Source organism: Pseudorca crassidens, chromosome 1 (genome assembly GCF_039906515.1).
Source record: "Pseudorca crassidens isolate mPseCra1 chromosome 1, mPseCra1.hap1, whole genome shotgun sequence".
In the NCBI taxonomy this organism is placed as follows: domain Eukaryota; kingdom Metazoa; phylum Chordata; class Mammalia; order Artiodactyla; family Delphinidae; genus Pseudorca; species Pseudorca crassidens.
This window is the reverse complement of record NC_090296.1, coordinates 37,925,638-37,951,131: the sequence shown is the minus strand read 5'-3', so window position 1 is coordinate 37,951,131 and position 25,494 is coordinate 37,925,638. Positions and strand designations below refer to the sequence as shown.

The window sequence follows — 25,494 nt, the reverse complement described above, 5'->3', positions numbered from 1 at the left end:
TCAATTAATCTTCAACAAAGGAGGCAAGAATATGTAATGGGAAAAAGACAGTCTCCTCTTCAGCGAGTGGTGCTGGGAAAGCTAGACAGCCACATGTAAATCAATGAAGTTAGAACACACCTTCTCACCATGCACAAAAATAAACTCAAAATGGCTTAAAGACTTAAACATAAGACAGGACACCATAAAACTCCTAGAAGCGATCATAGGCAAAACAGTCTCTGACATAAATCTTACCAGTGTTTTCTTACGTCAGTCTCCCAAGGCAATAGCAGTAAAAACAAATGGGACCTAGTCAAACTTACAGGCTTTTGCACAGCAAAGGGAACCATAAACAAAACGAAAAGACAACCTACAGAATGGGAGAAAATATTTGCAAACAATGAGACTGACAAGGGCTTAATTTCCAAATATACAACAGCTCATACAGCTCAACAGCAAAAAACAAACAACCCAATCAAAAAATGGGCAGAAGACCTAAATAGACATTTCTCCAAAGAGGAAATACAGATGGCCAACATGAAAAGATGCTCAACGTCGCTAATTATTAGAGAAATGCAAATCAAAACGACAGTGCGCTACCACCTCACACTAGTCGGAATGGCCATCATTAAAAAGTCTACAAATAACAAATGTTGGAGAGGGTGTGGAGAAAAGCGGACCCTCCTACACTGTTGGTGGGAATGTAAGTTGGTGCAGCCACTGTGGAAAACAGTATGGAGTTCCTCAGAAAACTAAAAATAGAGTTGCCATATGACCCCGCAATCCCACTCCTGGGCATATATCCAGAGAAGACTATAATTCAAAAAGATACATGTACCCCTATGTTCATAGCAGCACTCTTCACAACAACCAAGACATGGAAACAACCTAAATGTCCACTGACAGATGAATGGATAAAGAAGATGTGGTACATATATACAATGGAATACTACTCAGCCATAAAAAAGAATGAAATATGCCATTTGCAGCAACATGGATGCAACTAGAGATTATCACAATAAATGAAGTAGTAAGTCAGAAAGAGAAAGACGAATACCATATATCGCTTATATGTGGAGTCTAAAATATGACACAGGGACTTCCCTAGTGGTCCAGTGGTTAAGACTATGTGCTCCTAATGCAGGGGGCCCAGGTTCAATCCCTGATCAGGGAACTAGCTCCCACATGCCGCAACTAAGAGCCCGCATGCCGTAACTAAAGATCCCACATGCCACAACTAAAAATCCTGCATGCCTCAACTAAAGATCTTGTGTGCCACAACTAAGACCCAGCACAGCCAAATAAATATTTTTTGAAAAGTAAAATATGACACAAATGAACCTATCTATGAAACAGAAACAGAATCACAGACGTAGAGAACAGATGTGGTTGCCGTGGGGGAGGGATGGAGTGGGAGACTGGAGTTCACACGTGTAAGTTTTTATACAGAGAATGGATAAATAACAACGTCCTACTGTATAGCACAGGGAACTATATTCAATATCCTGTGATAAACCATAATGGAGGGGCTTCCCTGGTGGCGCAGTGGTTAAGAATCCGCCTGCCAATGCAGGGGACATGGGTTCAAGCCCTGGTGTGGGAAGATCCCACATGCCGCGGAGCAACTAAGCCCGTGTGCCACACCTACTGAGCCTGCACTCTAGAGCCCGAGAGCCACAACTACTGAGCCCACGTGCCACAACTACTGAAGCCCGCACGCCTGGAGCCTGTTCTCTGCAATAAGACAAGCCACCAAAATAAGAAGCCCACGCACTGCAACGAAGAGTAGCCCCTACTCGCTGCAACTAGAGAAAGACCACGCGCAGCAATGAAGACCCAACACAGCCAAAAATAAATAAATAAAATAAATTTAAAATAAAATAAAATTAAATATAAAGCCAGGAAAAAAAACATAATGGAAAAGAATATGAAAAAAAAAAAAAAGTTGTTACTGACCCAGTTCCTCAGTTACCTGCTCTTAACCTGCATCTCTTGACACTCGGGAGACACCATGGACTCGAAGCAATCTCGGTCCCTCTCTCCTTCTCTGCAAAGTGCAAACCTTGGGGAAGCCAAGGAAGCTTGTCAGTAGATGAAGGCCAGATTTCAGCACTGGTGGCCCTTCTGTGGGTCAGACACCCCAGAACGTGTGCAATTCACCAGTAGCTTTATGTAAAGGGACCAGCTGAAGAGAACTGTCTTTACCAAATTGTTGGAAGTGATATGGACACAAAGGTACTGCTTTACCATGCAACCTCAAAGTCTCTTTTAACTCTAAAATAATCCATCTCTTTTCATGGATTACAATAACCGTAGAGGGAAATTTAAATGAAAATATTACCCAAACTTTTTCTTTAAGCCATTGAGTTGGTTAGAAGGTCCTTGCTCCAGGTTCTCCAGAGGCAAAAGGCAGAATATCTCTACCTCCTTCCCTTCTTCCAGCCCAAAGGAGGTGACTACTCTAGAGACCTTTTCTGCCTGTAAGGAGGGACTCTGGGGCAAGTCCAAGCTGCGGAGAAAGGAGAGTGTCATTTGCATTTTCAAGTCTAATGATGCACACCAACTCTCAGGATAGAGGCCTTGAGTCTTGAGTCTGTACTCCAGGCTTCTACCCCAGGGAAGCCTTCCTTCACCCACAGCTCAGTGTGCTCCCCAGCTCTTGTTACGAAATAATCTGTGTTTTACACCTACAAGAGATTTTACATCTTCCATTCCCCACGTGCGAGAGAAATTTTCAAATGACCCTTGACATTAAGTTAGCGTCAGTATGAAGGAATTACTTTTCTCTCCATCCCTCGTGGGGTATAATACTAATTGACTCATATGAAGTAATTACAGAAAAGTACTCCCCGAACTGATGCATTGCATATCAGAATTTTCATATTTGTGAGCTGCATTTTACTTGAGCATACAATGCCTTTGGTCATAAATCACAGGTGTGAGATTAGCTGACTAAAGATTAAATTGCTGCTGTTTAAGTCTTCAGCAGTTTAAGTCAGAGATTCTTAACTCTTGAAATTGTATGTAAGCATTTTGTTTATGTACCTTTGTCCAGGAAGAGTGTCTGTGCTTTTCATCAAATTCTTAAAGGGCTCTGCAAACCTAAAACAGAATAAAATTCAGAATAGAATGGGAACACTGACTACTTAGCCTAATTACTGAAAGTTCTTATACTCCCAACAAATACATTTTTAAAACCAAAATTATGAAAAAACACTTTATTTAGCTTATGTCACATTAAACTTTTCTGCAACAGTTCCATAGACATTAAAGGCACACAGCAAAGAAAAAGTAGTACCTGGAGGAATGGAAAGCAGGTTTCAAAATCTGCTTTCACACAACAGCAGACATTCATTTGTCAAAAGGCCCAAATTTAAAAGCCTGCTTAATGGTACAGAGCATTCATCTGAAAAAAATGACAAGTTATAGCCAGCCAGTGGGCTCTGAGGTACACAGGACCACTGAATAACAACGTTACAGGACCTACAGTCATGGCACTTAGACACCCAGCACAGAAAGAGAAACACAGCAGCACAGATTGTAGAGTTACAGGAACTGGTCTGGGTTAGCATATCGTCAGAGCTTTGTCCTTCCCTTAAAGGAAGCCCACCATCACATAACACTGACTGGCCCCACAAGTGAATAGGACCCTCGGCATTCAAAAAAAAAAAGAAAAGAAAAAGGATCCTTGACTCCAACGCAACAAAAAGGGTTATAAGAATAACACTGCAGAGAATGCACATCTTTGAGCTACCACTTTGAGCCAAAGTTCCAGCAACTTGGAGAGCTGTAAAGAATAAATGCATGTGTTTTGCACTGCAGTAGACTAGACTCCACGGGGAAGCATCAGTGCCTAAAAGGTGTGAGAATTTTACACGGGTAAGTTTCCAGCGAATCTACTTCACAGCAACACATCTGGGGAAAATGATGACAGGAGGAGGTGATGGCAGTGCCACCCACGAGCTTATGAGCCCAGGATGGGAGGGTAGGAATGATATAATTCATCTTATTTTTTCCCACCTGTCATGGCTGCTATTCTATAAAGGTTCACGCAGACCCCATCTAAGCTGAGAAGGCAGAGGGTACAGTAGAAGGCAACCATAACGTAACCGTCTCTCCTCTATGCACCGAGACTCAGCTCAAGCAGCAGACTCCTACGGAAGCAAGTCTGTAGCAGGAGCAGTGCTGGCCAGGCAGGCAGAAGACCTGAATTCTGTCCCAGTTTTGCCGTTAAGTAGTTTTATGACCTTCAGCAGGTCCATTTACCCCTCCAGGCTTTAATTTACACGTGTACAAAAGATGGGACTGAACTCTCTTCTACTGGGTGTTCTGGAAATGGAGCCATTTAAACCAGAGTAGCCGCGCATGTCAGACTGCATTTGACGAATGGATTCTGCAGTCTAAGAGTATTCTTCCTTTAGTTTTTTTAAACCGCATGATTACTTTCAGCTCTGTCACTTACTCCCTTGTGTGACCTTGAGCAAGTTTGCTTAGGCTCTAGGTTCCAGACCCGTAAAACTGGGATAACAGCAGTTAGTATGAGGATTAAATATGAATGTATTGAGGCACTGAGCACTGTGCCTGGCACACAGTCAATGTTCTGCAAATACTATTCTTGGGTACTAAACAACGTATTTTTATCATTTCCTTCATATAACCTTTATTATGTCTTTTTAAGATTTTTTAGCAGTTTAAAGAAATGTGTCAAATCTTAAATAAAAATGTTTCATTTCAAAATAGACAGGAAACTGAAGGTTCACCTTGGAATTTGAAAAAGTATCAATATATGCAAGTTTCTTAGCAGATTTAAGTAACAACCAAACTCGGTTTTCACATGCTAGAACATTCTAGAATTGCTTCAACATAGCCTATAGATATGAATATATAACGCAGCTCTGCCAAGAATTGGGAACTGATATTTTTTTAATGAAACTGAAAATAATTGGTCTTCCAGCTGAGTTAGCAGAGGAAGTAATCCAGATAAAGACTGTCTCACTGAAGAGCTTTTGTTGATTTTGTATTATTTTGTTTTTAATAGTTAAGACCCTCCAGAAATGATCTTGAGCTGACAACTTAATCTGCTGCTCCCACCACAATTTTTGAAGATAAATCTCTTAAAAATTATTTTAGGGTTGAATCCTTTGTAGTTAGTCCTGGTGGACCCTGAGCATGTGACAGGCCTGAGGCCACAAGGAGAGGATGTGGTGGGGACGGAGGGAGATACAGTTGGAACGTGGACAACTCACTGTGCGGCTCTCCTGGGGTGGCCCATGTGGGTCCTTTTCAGCAGCTGCCAGCTCTCCCAGGAACCTGCGTGAACACTGCGCTAGTGGTTTCTGTATTAAGAATATTCCATGTTAATTATTAAAATTTGTCTATATGATTCCCATATTAGACACTCACGTTTTTGGAATTTAGCTCAAATCTCACTCATCCCCCACAACTAAGTTTGTCGTATTAAATGATCACTTACAAACCAAAATGTAGGAAAGGAATCTCACCATACGAGTCTAAGGCAAAGCTGAGCATTCCTTTTCCATGATACATAAAATGTAGTTGGGTGGGTTATTTTTTTCCCAATACTCGATTTAATTCTTGTTTACAGTTGTCAGGTCCTATCCTATCTAATTAATTCCTTTTAAAAACTGAATTTGAAAACACTGTGCTTAGCTATGGGAGAAATTTAAGTTGCCCATGGACCATTTGGGTCCAAAAGAAGACGTTTAAAAGAAAGCACTGTGTTTTGTTGTTTTTTTTTTAAGAAAGCACTATTAAAGAGAAATGGCTAATCTTTAAAATGGACACGGAGGGTTTACTCAAAACCCAGAAAAACAGCAGCCTGACTTTGCACTTTGTCATCCTTAGAGGACACGTTTGGAGCAGCTGGGAACAGAGATCACACACTTCATCTGAAAGGGGGAAAGGGCCCTAGAATACTCAAAACAAAGAACACCTTTAAACTATAGACCTTATTATCTCAGCTGCCTACTTGGCCCAGACCCCAGTCTAAGAGACAGCCTTGCACCAGGGCAGCCTCTCAGGTTGGACTGACTGACCGGTTTCCTCAGCACACCTAGGTGAGACCACAGCCAAGAAGAAATGACCAAAAGTGTTACATGCTCCTCATGGGCTAAATCCAAATGCAGTGAAACAAGCAGCCCCAAGAAGCATGCAGGAGTGTCTGTGGAAAATGGGCAGTGGGCACTGGAGGAGTTTTCATAAGAGCGTGCACCGTGCGGGTGACACACAGGGTGCAGCACAGACAGGTGCTAGGACACCTGAGACAAATCGGTTGCCTACCTTGGCGTCAAAATCCAACCTGCAAAACTTCACTACATAGTAATGGGGTTGCGGCTTAGACCTCATTCTGTTTTGTTTTTGTTTTTTTATTTTTGCTTTTTCAACCTGGTAGTCTCTCTTATAAATACAATTAAGAGAATTTCATTGGCAAATAACTGTTCACGGCTGCCTTCCTTTGCCTCCCGCTTCCCACTGTCTAGCCTCCATCCCCTTGTTTGTCATGGGGGCTCCTAAACTGGCTGGAAAGAAAGAAAATTGACCTGCTGAAAAATACTGGTTCCCTCGTTCCTACAAAATCAAATATATTTGCTGTACTCAATCTTGCTGAGGCTGCAACAAGTCACTAAGAATAATTTCAAATCACCTCAGAATACAGACAACGGTGTGTTCTCTAGGTACATGGCCAAGAGTTTCTGATACAGCTTTGCTCAACTTTTTTAGTAAAACTGCATTGATATCAAAATTAAGAATTATTCAAGATCACACTGGCAGAAACCAACCTTGTGTTATTGAATGTAATCTTCCTAATGACTTTGGTTTACTGTGGCTAGCACATTTCTGTATTTACTATTTTCAAAAAGAAAGTGTGTTTAATCTCCTATCGCAAGGTAATTTTTAAAAACATTGCAAAAATCACACATGATTATTTAACTACTCTCTTCCAAAGTATAGATGTAACTCGTTTTAGGCATTCACTATGTTCCTGAAAATTTGTATGAGAATTTCAGTTTTTAAAAAGTGAGTTAAAATTGTAATTTCAGAGGTGCTTTGTCACCATGTCCTATTTATGTTCCACTTGGAATAAGAACTAATATTTTACTAACTTTTTATTTCACCCAACCCACCATATAAATGTTCTGATAAGAAAATATTCTAGAAGAGCCCTAGGGTATAAAAGAATTTTCTTGCTATAAATACTTACCCTAAATATTTCTCTTTTTTAAAGAGTTCACAATCTTGTTCAAGTGGTACGCTCACCCCGTCTATACGGTTTGGCCCTGAACATGACACGCTGACATGTGTGTAGCTGTTCATCCTTCCGTGCAACAGCATGCCTCACACAGCCTGAAGTGTCCCTGTCTCCCCTGGGTGGCTGAGGTGGCAGTTGTGGCTGCCCCAGGGGAGCACTGTGGCTGTGACCCACACCCACAGGAGAAACCCCATTCCTGCAAACACTGGTCCTTTCTCTAGCACACACACTGGGCCCCTTGGGACAAGAGAGTTTTAACAAAGGGCAATTCCAGGGGTAGGGGTATTTAAATTTCCACACTCCTCCATGAAGGTGATCACACACACACACACACACACACACACACACACACACACACACACACACACACACACACACACACACACACACACACACACACCCCAAGTAATTTGTAGGCTTTCTGAATGCAAACCAAGAGGGGGTGAACCTGCATGAAGGCGACAGCAAGGTCTTGGGGGATGAACGTGGCTTGCATCTCAGCTTGACCACTGGTTCCCTAGGTCACATTCCCTCTGGCCTTGGATAGAGTCACAGCAATACGTGACACCTGTCCTCACAGGCCTGTGAGATAGGTGTGTGGAACCAGTTAGTTGACTGCCGTCGTGGTTTTCAATCCTACAATCAAGTGGTCCAGAGGCAGCATACAAAGGACTAATTCTGTGGGCAGGTTAAGTGGCACAATAAGGCTTAGTCCCCTTCCTGTGCATGTGCCACGTTCTCTCCCCTTTCTACTTGACAACGCTTCCAAGTCAGATTTCCACCAGTCATTCCAAAAGCTGTAAGATGTTTTCCAAAGGGTGGGAGGGAGATGGGAAGTGAGAGGGACCACAATGAGATCCCATGAGGCCAAGCAAGACATAAACGCTGCACTCAAACGTGCCCCCTGGTGACAAGGAGCACTGGCTTTCTCACCCTGACTCCTGGGAAGTAGGGAGGTCGGGGAAGGATGGTATTGAGGGGCCATATGAGGGATCACACAGCAGAAAGCCGATGAAGCCCGCCCCCTCCTGATGGGGCTCACGATTTGTGCTGGAGTTCACGCTTCGGCCTCTGACCTCCTCTGCAGCCTGACCACACCTCAGGGCTTGGCATCACTGAGCCTGGGGGTTCTGGGAGCCCTCTTTGCTCTCACTTTCCTCCACCAGGCTGCACTCGGACCCTGTGACCGAGGACTTGCTGCCGCGAAGTGTGTGGGCATTCAGCATCTCCAGCAGCAGGTCGTAGACGGGGACCACATTTTTGCACTTCATGTTGAGCAGGTGTTCCATGCCCTTGTTACTAGGGGGACAAAAAGGTGCTGAGATTCCTTCCTGAAGCAGCCAAGGGAAGTCTGACATCTTCCCCGACAGAGCCGGTCCTCCACCCCAACCCCTGCGCTTCTTCCAGCCCTTTGCTAGCTATGGTTCTTGCATCTGTCTCCTCCAATGACTTACACGTAAGGACAAGTACAATGTCCTGTGGGCCTTGGTGTCCCACCACCCACCCACAATGGCCTGATAGCACCGGCACATAATGCAATGGGGTCTCGCTGTTCACCATAGTTATGTCTACACAGTCTTCGCAAACACTGAACCATTGCTACTGGGAGAAATACAGGGTTAGGTTCTGAGAGGTCCTGGTCCCAACATTTTCACCAGCCATTAATACATAACCTTGTTTCTTCTGAGTTATTGTTATAAAGACACTTTATTTAATACATCCAGTCCATTCACTAACATTTAACTCACGGCCTACAGCACTAAAATTCATGCCTGAACAAAGTGTATCTAACATGTATATTTTTTCTGTAGGGACATCACAGGTTTCTTGCACTTAGGAACACTAGAGAGCACTTCAGCACTATGCTTGGGGTCATTTTTAGACAGTGAAATCCCCAACAAAGTACAAGAATGGCAAAATGAGGCACTAAATAGACCACTTAATGGACCCTTGTTTACAGTATGAGAGCAGAAACGAGAAGGCAGAGCAGCACTTCGTGTGACCCCTGCTGGTAACGTAAGTATGGGTAACAAACTTTTTGCCATGCTGCACGTGTCCTCGAATGACCTCAAAAGTGCCGTGAGTATTGATTTGGGGGTTACAAATAAATTTTAGCAAGCAGGCAAATTCACAAATAGGAAATCTGTGATTAATGAGGATGGACTGTTTCTGCTCTGCAAATGGTCGTGTACTGAGTAATCATTAAAGAGGAAACAGAGGCGGAGGTCATTTCCATTTCCTCCCCCTCGGTAAAATTCTTGAGGTGTGTGTTGTCCTTTCTCACCACCCCTAGACTTCCCTCCTCGTCGAGGGAGCACCTACCTTCCATCCTCATGTCCCCTCTTCCAGCCCCATGGCAGGGCTACCCTCCTCCTGGGTGACAGCAAGCACTGAGCCGCATGGTACCAGCATGAAACCATCAGCACACACCATCCCCCTCCACGAGCGCACACAATTTCCATATCCTGAATACACTCTACCCACGCCCTGCCGTCCCAAACCTACTGGGCTCACTAGTTCTCTTAGGTCTCACTCTTAACAACCTGATGCTATCGTAAGAAAAGAACAGCTCTTAGGGAAGCCTTTGTGTACCTCCCCAAATCACCAGCCTCAGAGCTGATCTAGAGGAGCTGGGTTTAACCTCTTCAGGAAAAGACCTCAGGACCCCAGCCCTGGGTAGTGCAGAAAGAGGTGGCAGTTCACTCTAGGACAGGAACTAACTGTCCCTCTCAGAGCTCCATAAACAAGCTAAAAGCCCCAGCAACTGAAAAACAGATGAGCCACACAGGACGCCATAAAAAGCTTCTATGAGGACCATGCCACATTCAGTGCTCGCTGTGGCCGGTCTTTGGTTACAGGTATGTGCACTGATGATGCACCCCCTTTCCTTTCAGGGGTTCATTTTCCCTTAAAGGTGGCAATTCTGCCTTATCCATCTCAAAGTTGCAAAACCCTTTTTCCAAAGCTCTTCACCCTCCTCTGGGCATGTGCACAGCCCCCTCCCACCACGCACCCCGTGGAGCGGCCCCCGCAGGGATTGTACCTGGCGTGCCTGACGTGAGAAAGGAGCATCAGCAGGTTAGCCAGGCGGACGGACTGCTGCTGGGAGGGGATGCCGCTCTTGGCGATCACCCAGACCAGAGCATCCGTCACAGCGTTCAGTAGATGAGCCAGTTTCCGGCTGCTGTCAGCCTCCTGGGGTGCCTCAGCTGAAGGGTACACACCTGGACAAAGCATAAAAAAGCTGTGAGTCACTGCCCTGAGAGGAGAAAACGGAAGTCGTGTGCTCAGCCATTAGGCATGCATATGTTCTCCAGAAAGGAGGCCAAAGTGATCTGGGTTGCTCTGACATCTGCATGTCTGGTGAAACCTTAAAAGCATGGCTTCACCTGTGCATGGTGTCCTTGTCCCCCAAGAGCCAGCCCTGTCACTGAGCTGGAAGGGAAAGCCTTCCAGCTGAATGCCGGATGAATGCAGGCAGACTCAACGGCCTCTCAGAGGGCCCCCTGGCCCAAAAGTGTGGCCTTGCCAAGCAGGAAATGTATCTAGTTGCCTCAAACCATGACATGGTATATCTCAGCTGCAGCAACAAATACCCACACGGAGATGGTCAGAAAGTGAGATTAACTCAACTCCTAGTCCCTAAGAGGGCCCCTCATCTACGGGGAGTTTAATAAACATAAACTAATCACCACCGCTATGCCGCCTCCCCCCACCCCTGTGTGCCACGTGCAGACGGCCACGGCAGGGCCACTGCCACCTCTGTCCAGGCCCTCAGCATCTCACTTCAGGTGATGCCTTGCTGGAGCAGGAAGACCACCGATTTGGAATCAGACAGACCTACTCTATATCCTCCATCTCTCGCTCTCTGACCCCTGACCAGTCACGCAGCTCCTCCAGCCTCAGCTCCTCACTGAGCAAAGCTTACAGGCACATGTCTACCTCCCCACGAGGTAGGTCGCTTCCCCCTTCCTGCCTGGCCCAGTGTCTAATTCCCCTCTGACTCTCGGGACTGAGATACTTGGCCTCCCAAAGGTTGCAAAACAACCGCTCAGGTAAACCTTGCCCTACTACCCCCTCGCCTACCAACCCCGACTCCTTGATTCCTGGCAGCAGGGAATTAATTAGCTTCCCTTCCAGGCTTTCGATTTCAAAGAATAAATAGCAAATACGTGAAGTCAACGGGGGAGCTGCCAACTTTTGACTGTAATGAGAACGAAGGATGGCTGGCACTCTATCATCCACAGAATTGGTTTTGGCAGTTTTTGCTCTCTACTTTTATTGGCATTTCCAGTTCAATTGATGCAACTCAGTTCAACTCAGTTCAGTTAAGGCAAGGGACATACTGAACCACAACCATGCCAGTGCAGCGCTTCGCCACATCCCTAGGGGCATGGCCCTCCATGATGTCTGATGATGCAGATTTAAAATATTCGTCTTTGGCCCAGAAGCTGCTGCTCTAACCCATCTGCTCACCTGTTCCTCACAGGGACTCTTCCAGGCTCCCTGGCATGCTGGGGTCAAGCCTCCCATTGACCCCCATGGCAAATGACCTGCCCTCTCACTGCCCCCACCTTCCACTCAACATGCCCTTGAGTGTCCAAAATGAAAAATGCAGATCATGTGCTGCCCTTAAATGAATTCCCAGCTCCTGGGGTAGAGTCCAAACCACTTGGTGCAGTTAACAGTGTACCAGGGCTCTCTCTGCTCTCTGCATCCTCAGTTCCCCGCACACCTCACCCTGAACACTGCTTTCAATTCCTTTAACAGGTGATGCCCTGAGCATACTGAGCTTTCTGCTTAGGAATGCTCTTCCTTCCCTCCCCTCCTCCACCCCATCTCCTCCTCTTCTCCACATCCCCTCCTCTTGCTTATCTACATCCATTCCTCCTTTAGATTCCAGCCTGGTTATGAACTTCCTTGTGGAAGCTTCCCTGACTTCCCTCTGGTTTGGGCTCTCCTCTGAAGCTCCAAAGGTGCCCTGTGCTTCCCCAGCAGAGGGCAGCACGTTGTCCTACACGCTGGATGTCCTCATACACACGCTCTGACCCTCAGTGAGACTGGACATAAGTACTGTGCAGGCACAGACCCTATTTGTTTGCCTTTATACACCCGTCACCTATTACAATGACTGGCATGGGGTAAGCACGCATAAATGGAAGAATTAGACTGAATTTACATAGGTTCAAATTTTTAGCCAAGCACACCATTATAAATTGAAATGATAAATATGCATGTTGATGCATATTTTAGGTACATACATAGAAAATTATAAATCAAATGAAAGCTTAGAGAAAATTATTTTAAGCTTATTTTCCCTTAAAATTGACCCTGGCTGCATTAACAAGTACTTTCTTTAACTACCCTTTAGTCTATTCTGCTACATGAAATGTGCTCCATGTATTTCTACTGCCATAAAGAAATCTTACATTTTTGGATTCTAAAAGGAGTCAAAATTACGTACCTGTACATATGTCAGTCTAAAGTGACAAAAAGTGAAAATATAAAAATATTTGGCTAGTATACAAATGTTCACAGCAATATTACTCATAATAGCCCAAAAGTGGAAACAACCTAAATGTCCACCAACTGATGAATGGATAAACAAAATGTATATCCATACAATGGAAGATTACTGAGCCATAAAAAGGAATGAAGCAAGGCAGAAATAGAGACACAGATGTAGAGAACAAACATATGGACACCAAGGAGGGAAAGGTGGGGGGGATGAACTGGGAGGTTGGGATTGACATATATACACTAATATGTATAAAATAGATAACTAATGAGAACCTGCTACATAGCACAGGGAACTCCACTTCGCTGTACAGTAGAAACTAACACAACATTGTAAAACAAATATACCCCAATAAAAATAAAAAATAAAAAAAAAAGCGCAGAATGCCAAAAAAAAAAGGAATGAAGTACTGATACATGCTACAACTTGGATGAAACATCATGCTAAGTGAAAGAAGCCAGCCACAAAGGTCTACATTTTTATGATTCCATTTATGAGCTGTCCAAAATGGGCAAATCGATACAGACAGAAAGTAGATTAGTGGTTGCCCAGGACTATAGGTGGGACAGAGATTGGAGAGTGACAGCTAGATTGGGGAGTACAGGATTTCTTTTAGGGTGATGAAAAATGTCCTAAAATTGGTTTTGATGATGGCTGCACAAGTCTATGGATATACTAAAAACCACTGAATTGTACACTTTAAATGGGTGAATTGAATGGCATATGAATATCACAATAAAGCTGTAATTTTAAAAAGTAATAAAGTGAATCTTCAGAACCAAAATTGCAGTAACACAAAAGCTCCTCAGTACCTCCTTACGTCTGACCAAGGCTCCCCTCAGATAACCTGTGTTGGCTATTGGGTCACCTTCTTCATAAATGAGCGGTCACTGCCAAGGGTGAGCCCTGGATCTTCTACAGGCTGTGGGGTCAGCACAGCTCCATACAGGGCTCAGGGTCCACCACTGATGAGGGGTTTGGGGATAGGGGTCACTGTGATTCTGTAAAGGCACGTGCTGTATCAATTCTACATATGGGGAAAGATTTTACGTACAAAAAGATTAACCTATATAGAATCATCCGGGGAAGGAACTGGGCTGTAGAATGCCCATTTGGCTGCCTGCCTCTCTTTTCAGTCAGCAGTGCTGTGCCTGCACTTTGGGCATTCACATACCCTCTTGCTCATCAGACACGTAGGTACAGGGTAATCGCTAAGTGGCAGGCCCCAGGAGGGGCAAGAGACAAGACACAAAGCCCCCAGGATGCTCACTGCCCAGACACACAGGAAACGGTAAGGATTAACTCCTTCCAGCCCCCAAGAGTTAAGAACATCAGATTTTCTTTTAGAACCAAATTAAATGACTTTTCCCAAAACTAAAAAAAAACAGTAAAAATGTCAAGATCTTGGCACACCACCACACACATACCAAAGAAAGTAAAATAAAATCAAGGACACAATTTCCTTTCCTCTTTATTGCCTGGGAACAGCTGTGTCCTCCTTTCACCAGCCCACCTGATGACATTCTGAGCAGCACATGGGGAGAGATGGGCAACCCCCCAACATCTGCCACGTCCTAAGGGTTCAAAGGATGAAGATATAAGCTCGTCTCAACTGAAAGCAAATAAATCAGAAGAGATAAAGTGTTTAATAAGAATTCCAGAATACTAACCAAAGGGAAAATGTTCTGGCTTTTGGGAGGTGTATGTGGGGTTTCGTTTGCCTGTTTGCTTTGAGGAAAGAACCTCTAGCTATGACCATCCCCTTTATCACCACCTCCTAACCCAGCACCATAAGAACAGACTGATGTTGGAAAGGTGTTGGTGACATGGACCCAGGAGGCTGATGCCTGCAATGCTTTGCCCCCATGTTCTCCATCAACAGGAAAGCACCCATCTGGCCTCTTCAGCATCCTTCTGTGTGTCCTTTTGTATCTTGGCCTTCTCCACCCACCCACGTCATGGGAACCCTCCCCATAAACTCAGAGTGAACCAGGGCTTGAGTTGATATCTCTTAATAATTTTCTTCATGTAAAATAGGCTTACCTGGTTCTAACTATTTCTTTCATTTAATGAAAAGTTTCATCCATATGAAAACTTTGTAATGAAAAGTCACAAAAGTTTGCAAAGCCCTAAAATTATTTGGATGCATAGATCTTATTCCTAATTTTAAATATTTTAAAAGACTAATTATTTGCAGATTGATTCCACTCTGTTGCCTAGATTCAGTAGCCTCTAATTCTATCCAAGGGAGGACTTCCCTAGTCTCCAGGTTTCTGGGTGACAAGATGGCTGGTCTCAGGACTCTTAATTTGGATACGCTGTTACATTAAGTATAACACTCACATAACACCCTAGAGTTTCTAAAACACTTTAACAAATATTGTAATAGGTTGTGTTAAATGCAACATTTTCTGTTGTCTCTGAGTTTCAGGAGCCATATCAAAGACTGGGTATATATAATAGAGTAATACCAGGCACCCTCACATCTTACCTATGCACCGCGGAAGAGGATTTGCTGAGAGGGAAGTTCGGATGGTGCTGCCCTCACCCCATCTCTCCCCAACAGAGAGGAACATGCTCTTCTAAGCCTGGTAAGGATCAGAGCCCTCATTAACTATAAGAGTGTATATCCCTATTCTGGACCAAAAGCATTGTATCTAGTTCATTACTACTAAGATTTTTATTAGGATCAAGTTGAATTTACAGACTATCTGTGGGGAAGATTGACATCTTAACATACTGAATCTTTTAACCCATTAACATCTCTCTCCATTTATTTAAGATTTCTTATTTCTGTCAGCAATGTTTTGCAGTTTTCAGTGTGTGGTCTCACATGTTTTGTCAAATTTAACCTAAGGTTTCACAATTTTTTTTTTTTTTTTTTTTTTTTTGCTGTATGCGGGCCTCTCACTGCTGTGGCCTCTCCTGTTGCAGAGTACAGGCTCCGGACGCGCAGGCTCAGCGGCCATGCCTCATGGGCCCAGCCGCTCCGCGGCATGTGGGATCTTCCCGGACCGGGGCACCAACCCGCGTCCCCTGCATCGGCAGGCAGACTCTCAACCACTGCGCCACCAGGGAAGCCCAAGGTTTCACAATTTTTGATGCTATTGTAAATAGCATTGATTTTTTATTTCAATTACCAATTATTCATTCCTACCACATAGAAATAAAATTATTTTTTATATATTTCCCTTATATCCCACAATCTGGGTAAACTCACTTTTTTGTAGACTCTGAGTTTTCTACACACATTATCACATTTTTCAAATAAAAAGTTTTACTTCTACCTTTATAATCTGGATGGATGTCTTTTATTCTCTTTTCTTGACTTATGACACTAAAACTTCCAGTAAAACATTGAATAAAATTCATGAGTGGACATACTTGTCTTATTCCTGATAACAAGCAAGTATACCATTAGCTGTAGATTATTCATTAATGCCCCTGACTAGGTTAAGGAAGTTTCCTTCCGTTACTAGTTTGTTGAGAGATTTTAGAAGGAATGGGCATTCGATTTTGTCAAATGCTTTTTCTGCACATATTGGAATAATCATATGGTTTTTCATTATTATTCTGTTAATATGGTAAATTATGTTGATTTTCTTTTTTTAATGAATATGACATGGTTTTATTTTTCTCATTTATTTATTGAATTAAAAAAATATATTGAATAAATATTGCATCGGGTCTTAGTTGCAGCACGTGGAATCTTTCATTGCGGCACGCAGGCTTCTCTCTAGTTGTGGCGCACAGGCTCCAGAGCACAGGGGCTCTGTAGTTTGTGGCACACCGGCTAGTTGAGGTGTGCAAGCCCAGTAGTTGTAGCGCTTGGGCTTAGTTGCCCTGTGGCATGTGGGATCTTCGTTCGCCGACCAGGGATCGAACCCGCGTCCGCTGCACTGGAAGGCAGATTCTTTACCACTGGCCCACCAGGGAAGTCCCTGTTGATTGATTTTCAAAAGTTAAAGAACCTTGTATTCCTGGGAAAATCACACTTGTTCACAATATATTATTGGATTCTATTTCTAAAAAACAAATTTGAGAATTTTTGCATCTGTATACATGAGAGATACTGGTCTGCTGTCTTCTTTTCTTCCAATATGTTGGTCTGGGTTTCCTATCAGAGTAATGAGTTGGAAAGTATTGCCAACTCCTCAGTTTTCTGCAATAATATGTATAAGCTTGGTATTACTTATTTCTTAAATGTTTGGTAGAATTCTTGCAGAAAAGCCATCTGGGCCTGAAGTTTTCTTTGTGGGAAAGTTTGTAACTACAAATTCAATGTCTTTGATAGATATATAGCTGTTCAGAATTTTTAAGTTTCTTTTTGATTGAGTTTCAGTAATTTGTATCTTTCAAAGAATCTGTCCATTTCATCTAATATTCAAGTGAATTGGCATAACGTTATTTATAATATTACCTTATTATTCTTTTTAATATCTGCAGAAAAATAACGTCACCTATCCCACTACTGATACTGGTAACCTGTATCTTCTTTCCTTTTTTCTGATCAGTCTGGCCAGAGGCTCATCAATTTCATTGATCTCAAATAATCAGCTTTTGACTTTCTTGCTTTTCATCTACTATTTTCTTTTTTTCTGTTCCATTGTTTTCCACTCTATCCTTTATTCTTTCTTTTCCTCTGCTTATTTGGGGTTTCATTTTCTCTTCTTTTCCTAAGTTTCCTTAAGGTTGAAAGCTGAGGTCCTTAATTTCAGACCTGGCTTTTTTAATTGAAATATAGTTGGCATACAATTCTAAGTCAGTTTCGGGTGTACTACATAGTGATTTGACATTTGCATACATTATGAAATGATCACCACAATAAGTCGAGTAACCATCTGTCTCCACACAAAGGTATTACAATATTTTTGATCATATTCCTAACGTTATATATTACATCTCCATGGCTTATTTTATAACTGGAGTGTGTATCTCTTTTTTTTTTTTAATTTTTATTTATTTATTTTTGGCTGCATTGGGTCTTCATCATTGCGTGAGGGCTTTTCTCTAGTTGTGGTGCGCGGGCTTCTCATTGCGGTGGCTTCTCTTGTTGCGGAGCACAGGCTCTAGGAGCATGGGCTTCAGTAGTTGTGGCATGCGGGCTCAGTAGTTGTGGCTCATGGGCTCCAGAGCACAGGCTGAGTAGTTGTGACGCACGGGCTTCTCATTGCAGTGGCTTCTCTTGTTGCGGAGCACAGGCTCTAGGAGCATGGGCTTCAGTAGTTGTGGCATGTGGGCTCAGTAGTTGTGGCTCATGGGCTCTAGAGCGCAGGCTCAGTAGTTGTGGTGCACAGGCTTAGTTACTCCGTGGCATGTGGGATCTTCCCAGACCAGGGCTTGAACCCGTGTCCCCTGCATTGGCAGGCAGACTCTTAACCACTGCGCCACCAGGGAAGCCCTGGAGTTTGTATCTCTTAATTCCCTTCAGTTACTTCATGCACTCTCTCTCCCCTCCAGCAACCATCTGTTTGTTCTCTGTAGTTTGTTCTCTGTATTCATTAGTCTATTTTTGTTTTGTCTGTTTTGTTTTTTAAATTCCACAAATAAGAAAGATCATAGACTTCCGGGAAGATGGCGGAAGAGTAAGACGCGGAGATCACGTTCCTCCCCACAGATACACCAGAAATACATATACGCGTGGAACAACTCCTACAGAGCATCTACTGAACGCTGGCAGAAGACCTCAGACCGCCCAAAAGGCAAGAAACCCCCCACGTACCTGGGTAGGGCAAAAGAAAAAACTAAACAGAGACAAAAGGATAGGGACGCGTCCTGCACCAGCGGGAGAGAGCTGTGAAGGAGGAAAAGTGTCCACACACTAGGAAGCCCCTTCGCGGGTGGAGACTTCGGGAGGCGGAGTGGGGGAGCTTGGGAGCCGCGGAGGAGAGCACAGCAACAGGGGTGCGGAGGGCAAAGCGGACAGATTCCAGCGCAGAGGATCGGGCCGACCGGAACTTGCCAGCCGAGAGGCTTGTCTGCTCGCCCGCCGGGGCGGGCGGGACTGGGAGCTGAGGCTCCGGCTTTTGTCGGAGCGCCGGGAGAGGACTGAGGTTGGCGCCGTGAACACAGCCTGCGGGGCGTTGGTGCACCGCGGCTGGCCGGGAGAGAGTCCGGGGAGAAGTCTGGAACTGCCGAAGAGGCAAGAGACTTTTACGTCCCTCTTTGTTTCCTGGTGCACGAGGAGAGGGGATTAAGAACGCTGCTTGAGAGAGCTCCAGGGACGGGCGCGGGCCACGGCTAGGGGTGCGGAGCCCAGAGACGGACGTGGCTAGGGCCGCTGCTGCCGCCACCGGGAGGCCTGTGTGCGAACACAGGTCACTGGCCACGCGCCCTTCCAGGGAGCCTGTGCAGCCCGCCACTGCCGGGGTCCCGGGATCCAGGGACAACTCCCCCGGGAGAACGCACAGGCGCGCCTCAGGCTGCAACGTCTCGCCGGCCTCTGCCACCGCAGGCCCGCCCCACACTCCGTGCCCCTCCCTACCCCCGGGCCTGAGTGAGCCAGAGCCTCCGAATCAGCGGCTCCTTTAACCCCGTCCTGTCTGAGCAAAGAACAGACGCCCTCCGGCGACCTACACGCACAGGCGGGGCTAAATCCAAAGCTGAGCCCCTGGGAGCTGTGAGAACAAAGAAGAGAAAGGGAAATCTCTCCCAGCAGCCTCAGAAGCAGCGGATTAAAGCTCCACAATCAACTTGATATACCCTGCATCTGTGGAATACCTGAATAGACAACCAATCATCCCAAATTAAGGAGCCCTGTGGATGAAAGGCTCTTGGGGCTGCAGCCAGGAGTCAGTGCTGTGCCTCTGAGGTGGGAGAGCCAACTTCAGGACACTGATCCACAAGAGACCTCCCAGCTCCACATAATATCAAACAGCAAAAATTTCCGAGAGATCTCCATCTCAACGCCAGCACCCAGCTTCACTCAACGACCAGCAAGCTACAGTGCTGGACATCCTATGCCAAACAACTAGCAAGACAGGAACACAACCCCACCCATTAGCAGAGAGGCGGCCCAAAATCATAATAAGTCTACAGACACCCCAAAACACACCACCAGACGTGGACCTGCACACCAGAAAGACAAGATCTAGCCTCATCCACCAGAACACAGGCACTAGTACCCTCCACCAGGAAGCCTACACAACCCACTGAACCAACCTTAGCCACTGGGGACAGACACAAAAAACAACAGGAACTACGAACCTTCAGCCTGCAAAAAAGGAGACCCCAAACACAGTAAGATAAGCAAAATGAAAAGACAGAAAAACACACCGCAGATGAAGGAGCAAGATAAAAACCCATCAGACCTAACAAATGAAGAGGAAATAGGCAGTCTACCTGAAAAAGAATTCAGAATAATGATAGTAAGGTTGATCCGAAATCTTGGAGATAGAATGGACAATAGAATGGACAAAATGCAAGAATCAGTTAACAAGGACCTAGAAGAACTAAAGATGAAACAAGCAACGATGAACAATACAATAAATGAAATTAAAAGTACTCTAGATGGGATCAATAGCAGAATAACTGAGGCAGAAGAACGGATAAGTGACTTGGAAGATAAAATAGTGGAAATAAATACTGCAGAGCAGAATAAAGAAAAAAGAATGAAAAGAACTGAGGACAGTCTCAGAGACCTCTGGGACAACATTAAACGTACCAACATTCGAATTATAGGGGTTCCAGAAGAAGAAGAGAAAAAGAAAGGGACTGAGAAAATATTTGAAGAGATTATAGTTGAAAACTTCCCTAATATGGGAAAGGAAATAGTTAATCAAGTCCAGGAAGCACAGAGAGTCCCATACAGGATAAATCCAAGGAGAAATACGCCAAGACACATATTAATCAAACTGTCAAAAATTAAATACAAAGAAAACATATTAAAAGCAGCAAGGGAAAAACAACAAATAACACACAAGGGAATCCCCATAAGGTTAACAGCTGATCTTTCAGCAGAAACTCTGCAAGCCAGAAGGGAGTGGCAGGACATATTGAAAGTGTTGAAGGAGAAAAACCTGCAACCAAGATTACTCTACCCAGCAAGGATCTCATTCAGATTTGATGGAGAAATTAAAACCTTTAGAGACAAGCAAAAGCTGAGAGAGTTCAGCACCACCAAACCAGCTCTACAACAACTGCTAAAGGAACTTCTCTAGGCAAGAAACACAAAAGAAGGAAAAGACCTACAATAACAAACCCAAAACAATTAAGAAAATGGGAATGGGAACACACATATCGATAATTACCTTAAATGTAAATGGACTAAACGCTCCCACCAAAAGACACAGATTGGCTGAATGGATACAAAAACAAGACCCATATATTTGCTGTCTACAAGAGACCCACTTCAGACCTAGAGACACATACAGACTGAAAGTAAGGGGATGGAAAAAGGTATTTCATGCAAATGGAAACCAAAAGAAAGCTGGAGTAGCAATTCTCATATCAGACAAAATAGACTTTAAAACAAAGACTATTAGAAGAGACAAAGAAGGACACTACATAATGATCAAGGGATCGATCCAAGAGGAAGATATAACAATTGTAAATATTTATGCACCCAACATAGGTGCACCTCAATACATAAGGCAAATACTGACAACCATAAAAGGGGAAATCGACAGTAACACATTCATAGTAGGGGACTTTAACACCCCACTTTCACCAATGGACAGATCATCCAAAATGAAAATAAATAAGGAAACACAAGCTTTAAATGATACATTAAATGAGATGGAGTTAATTGATATTTATAGGACATTCCATCCAAAAACAACAGAATACACATTTTTCTCAAGTGCTCATGGAACATTCTCCAGGATAGATCATATCTTGGGTCACAAATCAAGCCTTGGTAAATTTAAGAAAATTGAAATTGTATCAAGTATCTTTTCCGACCACAACGCTATGAGACTCGATATCAATCACAGGAGAAGATCTGTAAAAAATACAAACACATGGAGGCTAAACAATACACTACTTAATAACGAAGTGATCACTGAAGAAATCAAAGGGGAAATCAAAAAATACCTAGAAACAAATGACAATGGAGACACGACGACTCAAAATCTATGGGATGCAGCAAAAGCAGTTCTAAGAGGGAAGTTTATAGCAATACAATCTTACCTTAAGAAACAGGAAACATCTCGAATAAACAACCTAACCTTGCACCTAAAGCAATTAGAGAAAGAAGAACAAAAAACCCCCAAAGTTAGCAGGAGGAAAGAAATCATAAAAATCAGATCAGAAATAAATGAAAAAGAAATGAAGGAAACGATAGCAAAGATCAATAAAACTAAAAGCTGGTTTTTTGAAAGGATAAACAAAATTGATAAACCATTAGCTAGACTCATCAAGAAAAAAAGGGAGAAGACTCAAATCAATAGAATTAGAAATGAAAAAGGAGAAGTAACGACTGATACTGCAGAAATACAAAAGATCACGAGAGATTACTACAAGCAACTCTATGCCAATAAAATGGACAACCTGGAAGAAATGGACAAATTCTTAGAAAGGCACAACCTGCCAAGACTGAATCAGGAAGAAATAGAAAATATGAACAGACCAATCACAAGCACTGAAATTGAAACTGTGATTAAAAATCTTCCAACAAGCAAAAGCCCAGGACCAGATGGCTTCACAGGCGAATTCTATCAAACATTTAGAGAAGAGCTATCACCTATCCTTCTCAGACTCTTCCAAAATATAGCAGAGGGAGGAACACTCCCCAACTCATTCTACGAGGCCACCATCACCCTGATACCAAAACCAGACAAGGATGTCACAAAGAAAGAAAACTACAGGCCAATATCACTGATGAACATAGATGCAAAGATCCTCAACAAAATACTAGCAAACAGAATCCAACAGCACATTAAACGGATCATACACCATGATCAAGTGGGGTTTATTCCAGGAATGCAAGGATTCTTCAATATACGCAAATCAATCAACGTGATACACCATATTAACAAATTGAAGGAGAAAAACCATATGATCATCTCAAAAGATGCAGAGAAAGCTTTTGACAAAATTCAACACCCATTTATGATAAAAACCCTGCAGAAAGTAGGCATAGAGGGAACTTTCCTCAACATAATAAAGGCCATATATGACAAACCCACAGCCAACATCGTCCTCAATGGTGAAAAACTGAAAGCATTTCCACTAAGATCAGGAACAAGACAAGGTTGCCCACTCTCACCACTCTTATTCAACATAGTTTTGGAAGTTTTAGCCACAGCAATCAGAGAAGAAAAGGAAATAAAAGGAATCCAAATCGGAAAAGAAGAAGTAAAGCTGTCACTGTTTGCAGATGACATGATACTATACATACAGAACCCTAAAGATGCTACCAGAAAACTACTAGAGCTAATCAATGAATTTGGTAAAGTAGCAGGATACAAAATTAATGCACAGAAATCTCTGGCATTCCTATACACTAAGGATGAAAAATCTGAAAGTGAAATCAAGAAAACACTCCCATTTACCATTGCAACAAAAAGAATAAAATACCTAGGAATAAACCTACCTAAGGAGACAAAAGACCTGTATGCAGAAAATTATAAGACACTGATGAAAGAAATTAAAAATGATACAAATAGATGGAGAGATATACCATGTTCTTGGATTGGAAGAATCAACATTGTGAAAATGACTCTACTACCCAAAGCAATCTACAGATTCAATGCAATCCCTATGAAACTACCACTGGCATTTTTCACAGAACTAGAACAAAAAACCTCACAATTTGTATGGAAACACAAAAGACCCCGAATAGCCAAAGCAATTTTGAGAACGAAAAATGGAGCTGGAGGAATCAGGCTTCCTGACTTCAGACTATACTACAAAGCTACAGTAATCAAGACAGTATGGTACTGGCACAAAAACAGAAATATAGATCAATGGAACAGGATAGAAAGCCCAGAGATAAACCCACGCACATATGGTCACCTTATCTTTGACAAAGGAGGCAGAAATGTACAGTGGAGAAAGGACAGCCTCTTCAATAAGTGGTGCTGGGAAAACTGGACAGCTACATGTAAAAGTATGAGATTAGATCACTCCCTAACACCATACACAAAAATAAGCTCAAAATGGATTAAAGACCTAAATGTAAGGCCAGAAACTATCAAACTCTTAGAGGAAAACGTAGGCAGAACACTCTATGACATAAATCACAGCAAGATCCTTTTTGACCCACCTCCTAGAGAAATGGAAATAAAAACAAAAATAAACAAATGGGACCTAATGAAACTTAAAAGCTTTTGCGCAGCAAAGGAAACCATAAAGAAGACTAAAAGACAACCCTCAGAATGGGAGAAAATATTTGCAAATGAAGCAACTGACAAAGGATTAATCTCCAAAATTTATAAGCAGCTCATGCAGCTTAATAACAAAAGAACAAACAACCCAATCCAAAAATGGGCAGAAGACCTAAATAGACATTTCTCCAAAGAAGATATACAGAGTGCCAACAAACACATGAAAGAATGCTCAACATCACTAATCATTAGAGAAATGCAAATCAAAACTACAATGAGATATCATCTCACACCAGTCAGAATGGCCATCATCAAAAAATCTAGAAACAATAAATGCTGGAGAGGGTGTGGAGAAAAGGGAACCCTCTTACACTGTTGGTGGGAATGTAAATTGATACAGCCACTGTGGAGAACAGTATGGAGGTTCCTTAAAAAACTACAAATAGAACTACCATATGACCCAGCAATCCCACTACTGGGCATATACCCTGAGAAAACCATAATTCAAAAAGAGTCATGTACCAAAATGTTCATTGCAGCTCTATTTACAATAGCCCAGAGATGGAAACAACCTAAGTGTCCATCATCGGATGAATGGATAAAGAAGATGTGGCACATATATACAATGGAATATTCCTCAGCCATAAAAAGAGACGAAATTGAGCTATTTGTAATGAGGTGGATAGACCTAGAGTCTGTCATACAGAGTGAAGTAAGTCAGAAAGAGAGAGACAAATACCGTATGCTAACACATATATATGGAATTTAAGAAAAAAAAATGTCATGAAAAACCTAGGGGTGAAACAGGAATAAAGACACAGACATACTAGAGAATGGACTTGAGGCTATGGGGAGGGGGAAGGGTAAACGGTGACAAAGCAATAAAGAGGCATGGACATGTATACACTACCAAACGTAAGGTAGATAGCTAGTGGGAAGCAGCCGCATAGCACAGGGAGATCAGCTCGGTGCTGTGTGACCGCCTGGAGGGGTGGGATAGGGAGGGTGGGAGGGAGGGTGACGCAAGCGGGAAGAGATATGGGAACATATGTATATATATAACTGATTCATTTTGTTGTGAAGCTGAAACTAACATACCATTGTAAAGCAATTATGCTCCAATAAAGATGTTTAAAAAAAAAAAAAAAAAAGAGAAAGATCATACAGTATTTGCCTTTCTCTGACTCACTTCACATAATACTCTTTAGATCCTTCCATGTTGTTGTAAATGGCAGGATTTCACTTTTTTTAATAGCTGAGTAATATTCCATTGTATGTGTGCATACATACATACACACACACACACATCCCACATCTTCTTTATTCACTCATCTATTGACAGACACTTAGGTTGCTTCCATATCTTGGCTATTGTAAATAATGCTGCAGTGAACATTGGTGTACATGTAAACCAGAATACACATTCTTTTCAAGTGCACATGGAACATTCTCCAGGA

General features: G+C 43.1%; 1 protein-coding gene across 2 annotated transcripts in view; it reads right to left on the bottom strand.

Annotated features, from left to right (window-relative positions):
• Nucleotides 1-2,532: 2,532 nt before the first annotated feature.
• The window catches only part of ESR2 (estrogen receptor 2), a 71,009-nt gene continuing 48,047 nt past the window's right edge, over nt 2,533-25,494 (bottom strand). For both annotated transcript variants that reach the window (XM_067733749.1, XM_067733757.1), the window contains 2 exons: nt 10,296-10,476; nt 2,533-8,551 (listed from right to left, as the gene is read on the bottom strand). In XM_067733749.1, the coding sequence (XP_067589850.1) occupies nt 8,365-8,551; nt 10,296-10,476 (368 nt within the window). In that variant the 3' untranslated portion in view covers nt 2,533-8,364. The remainder of the gene's footprint in view (nt 8,552-10,295; nt 10,477-25,494) is intronic.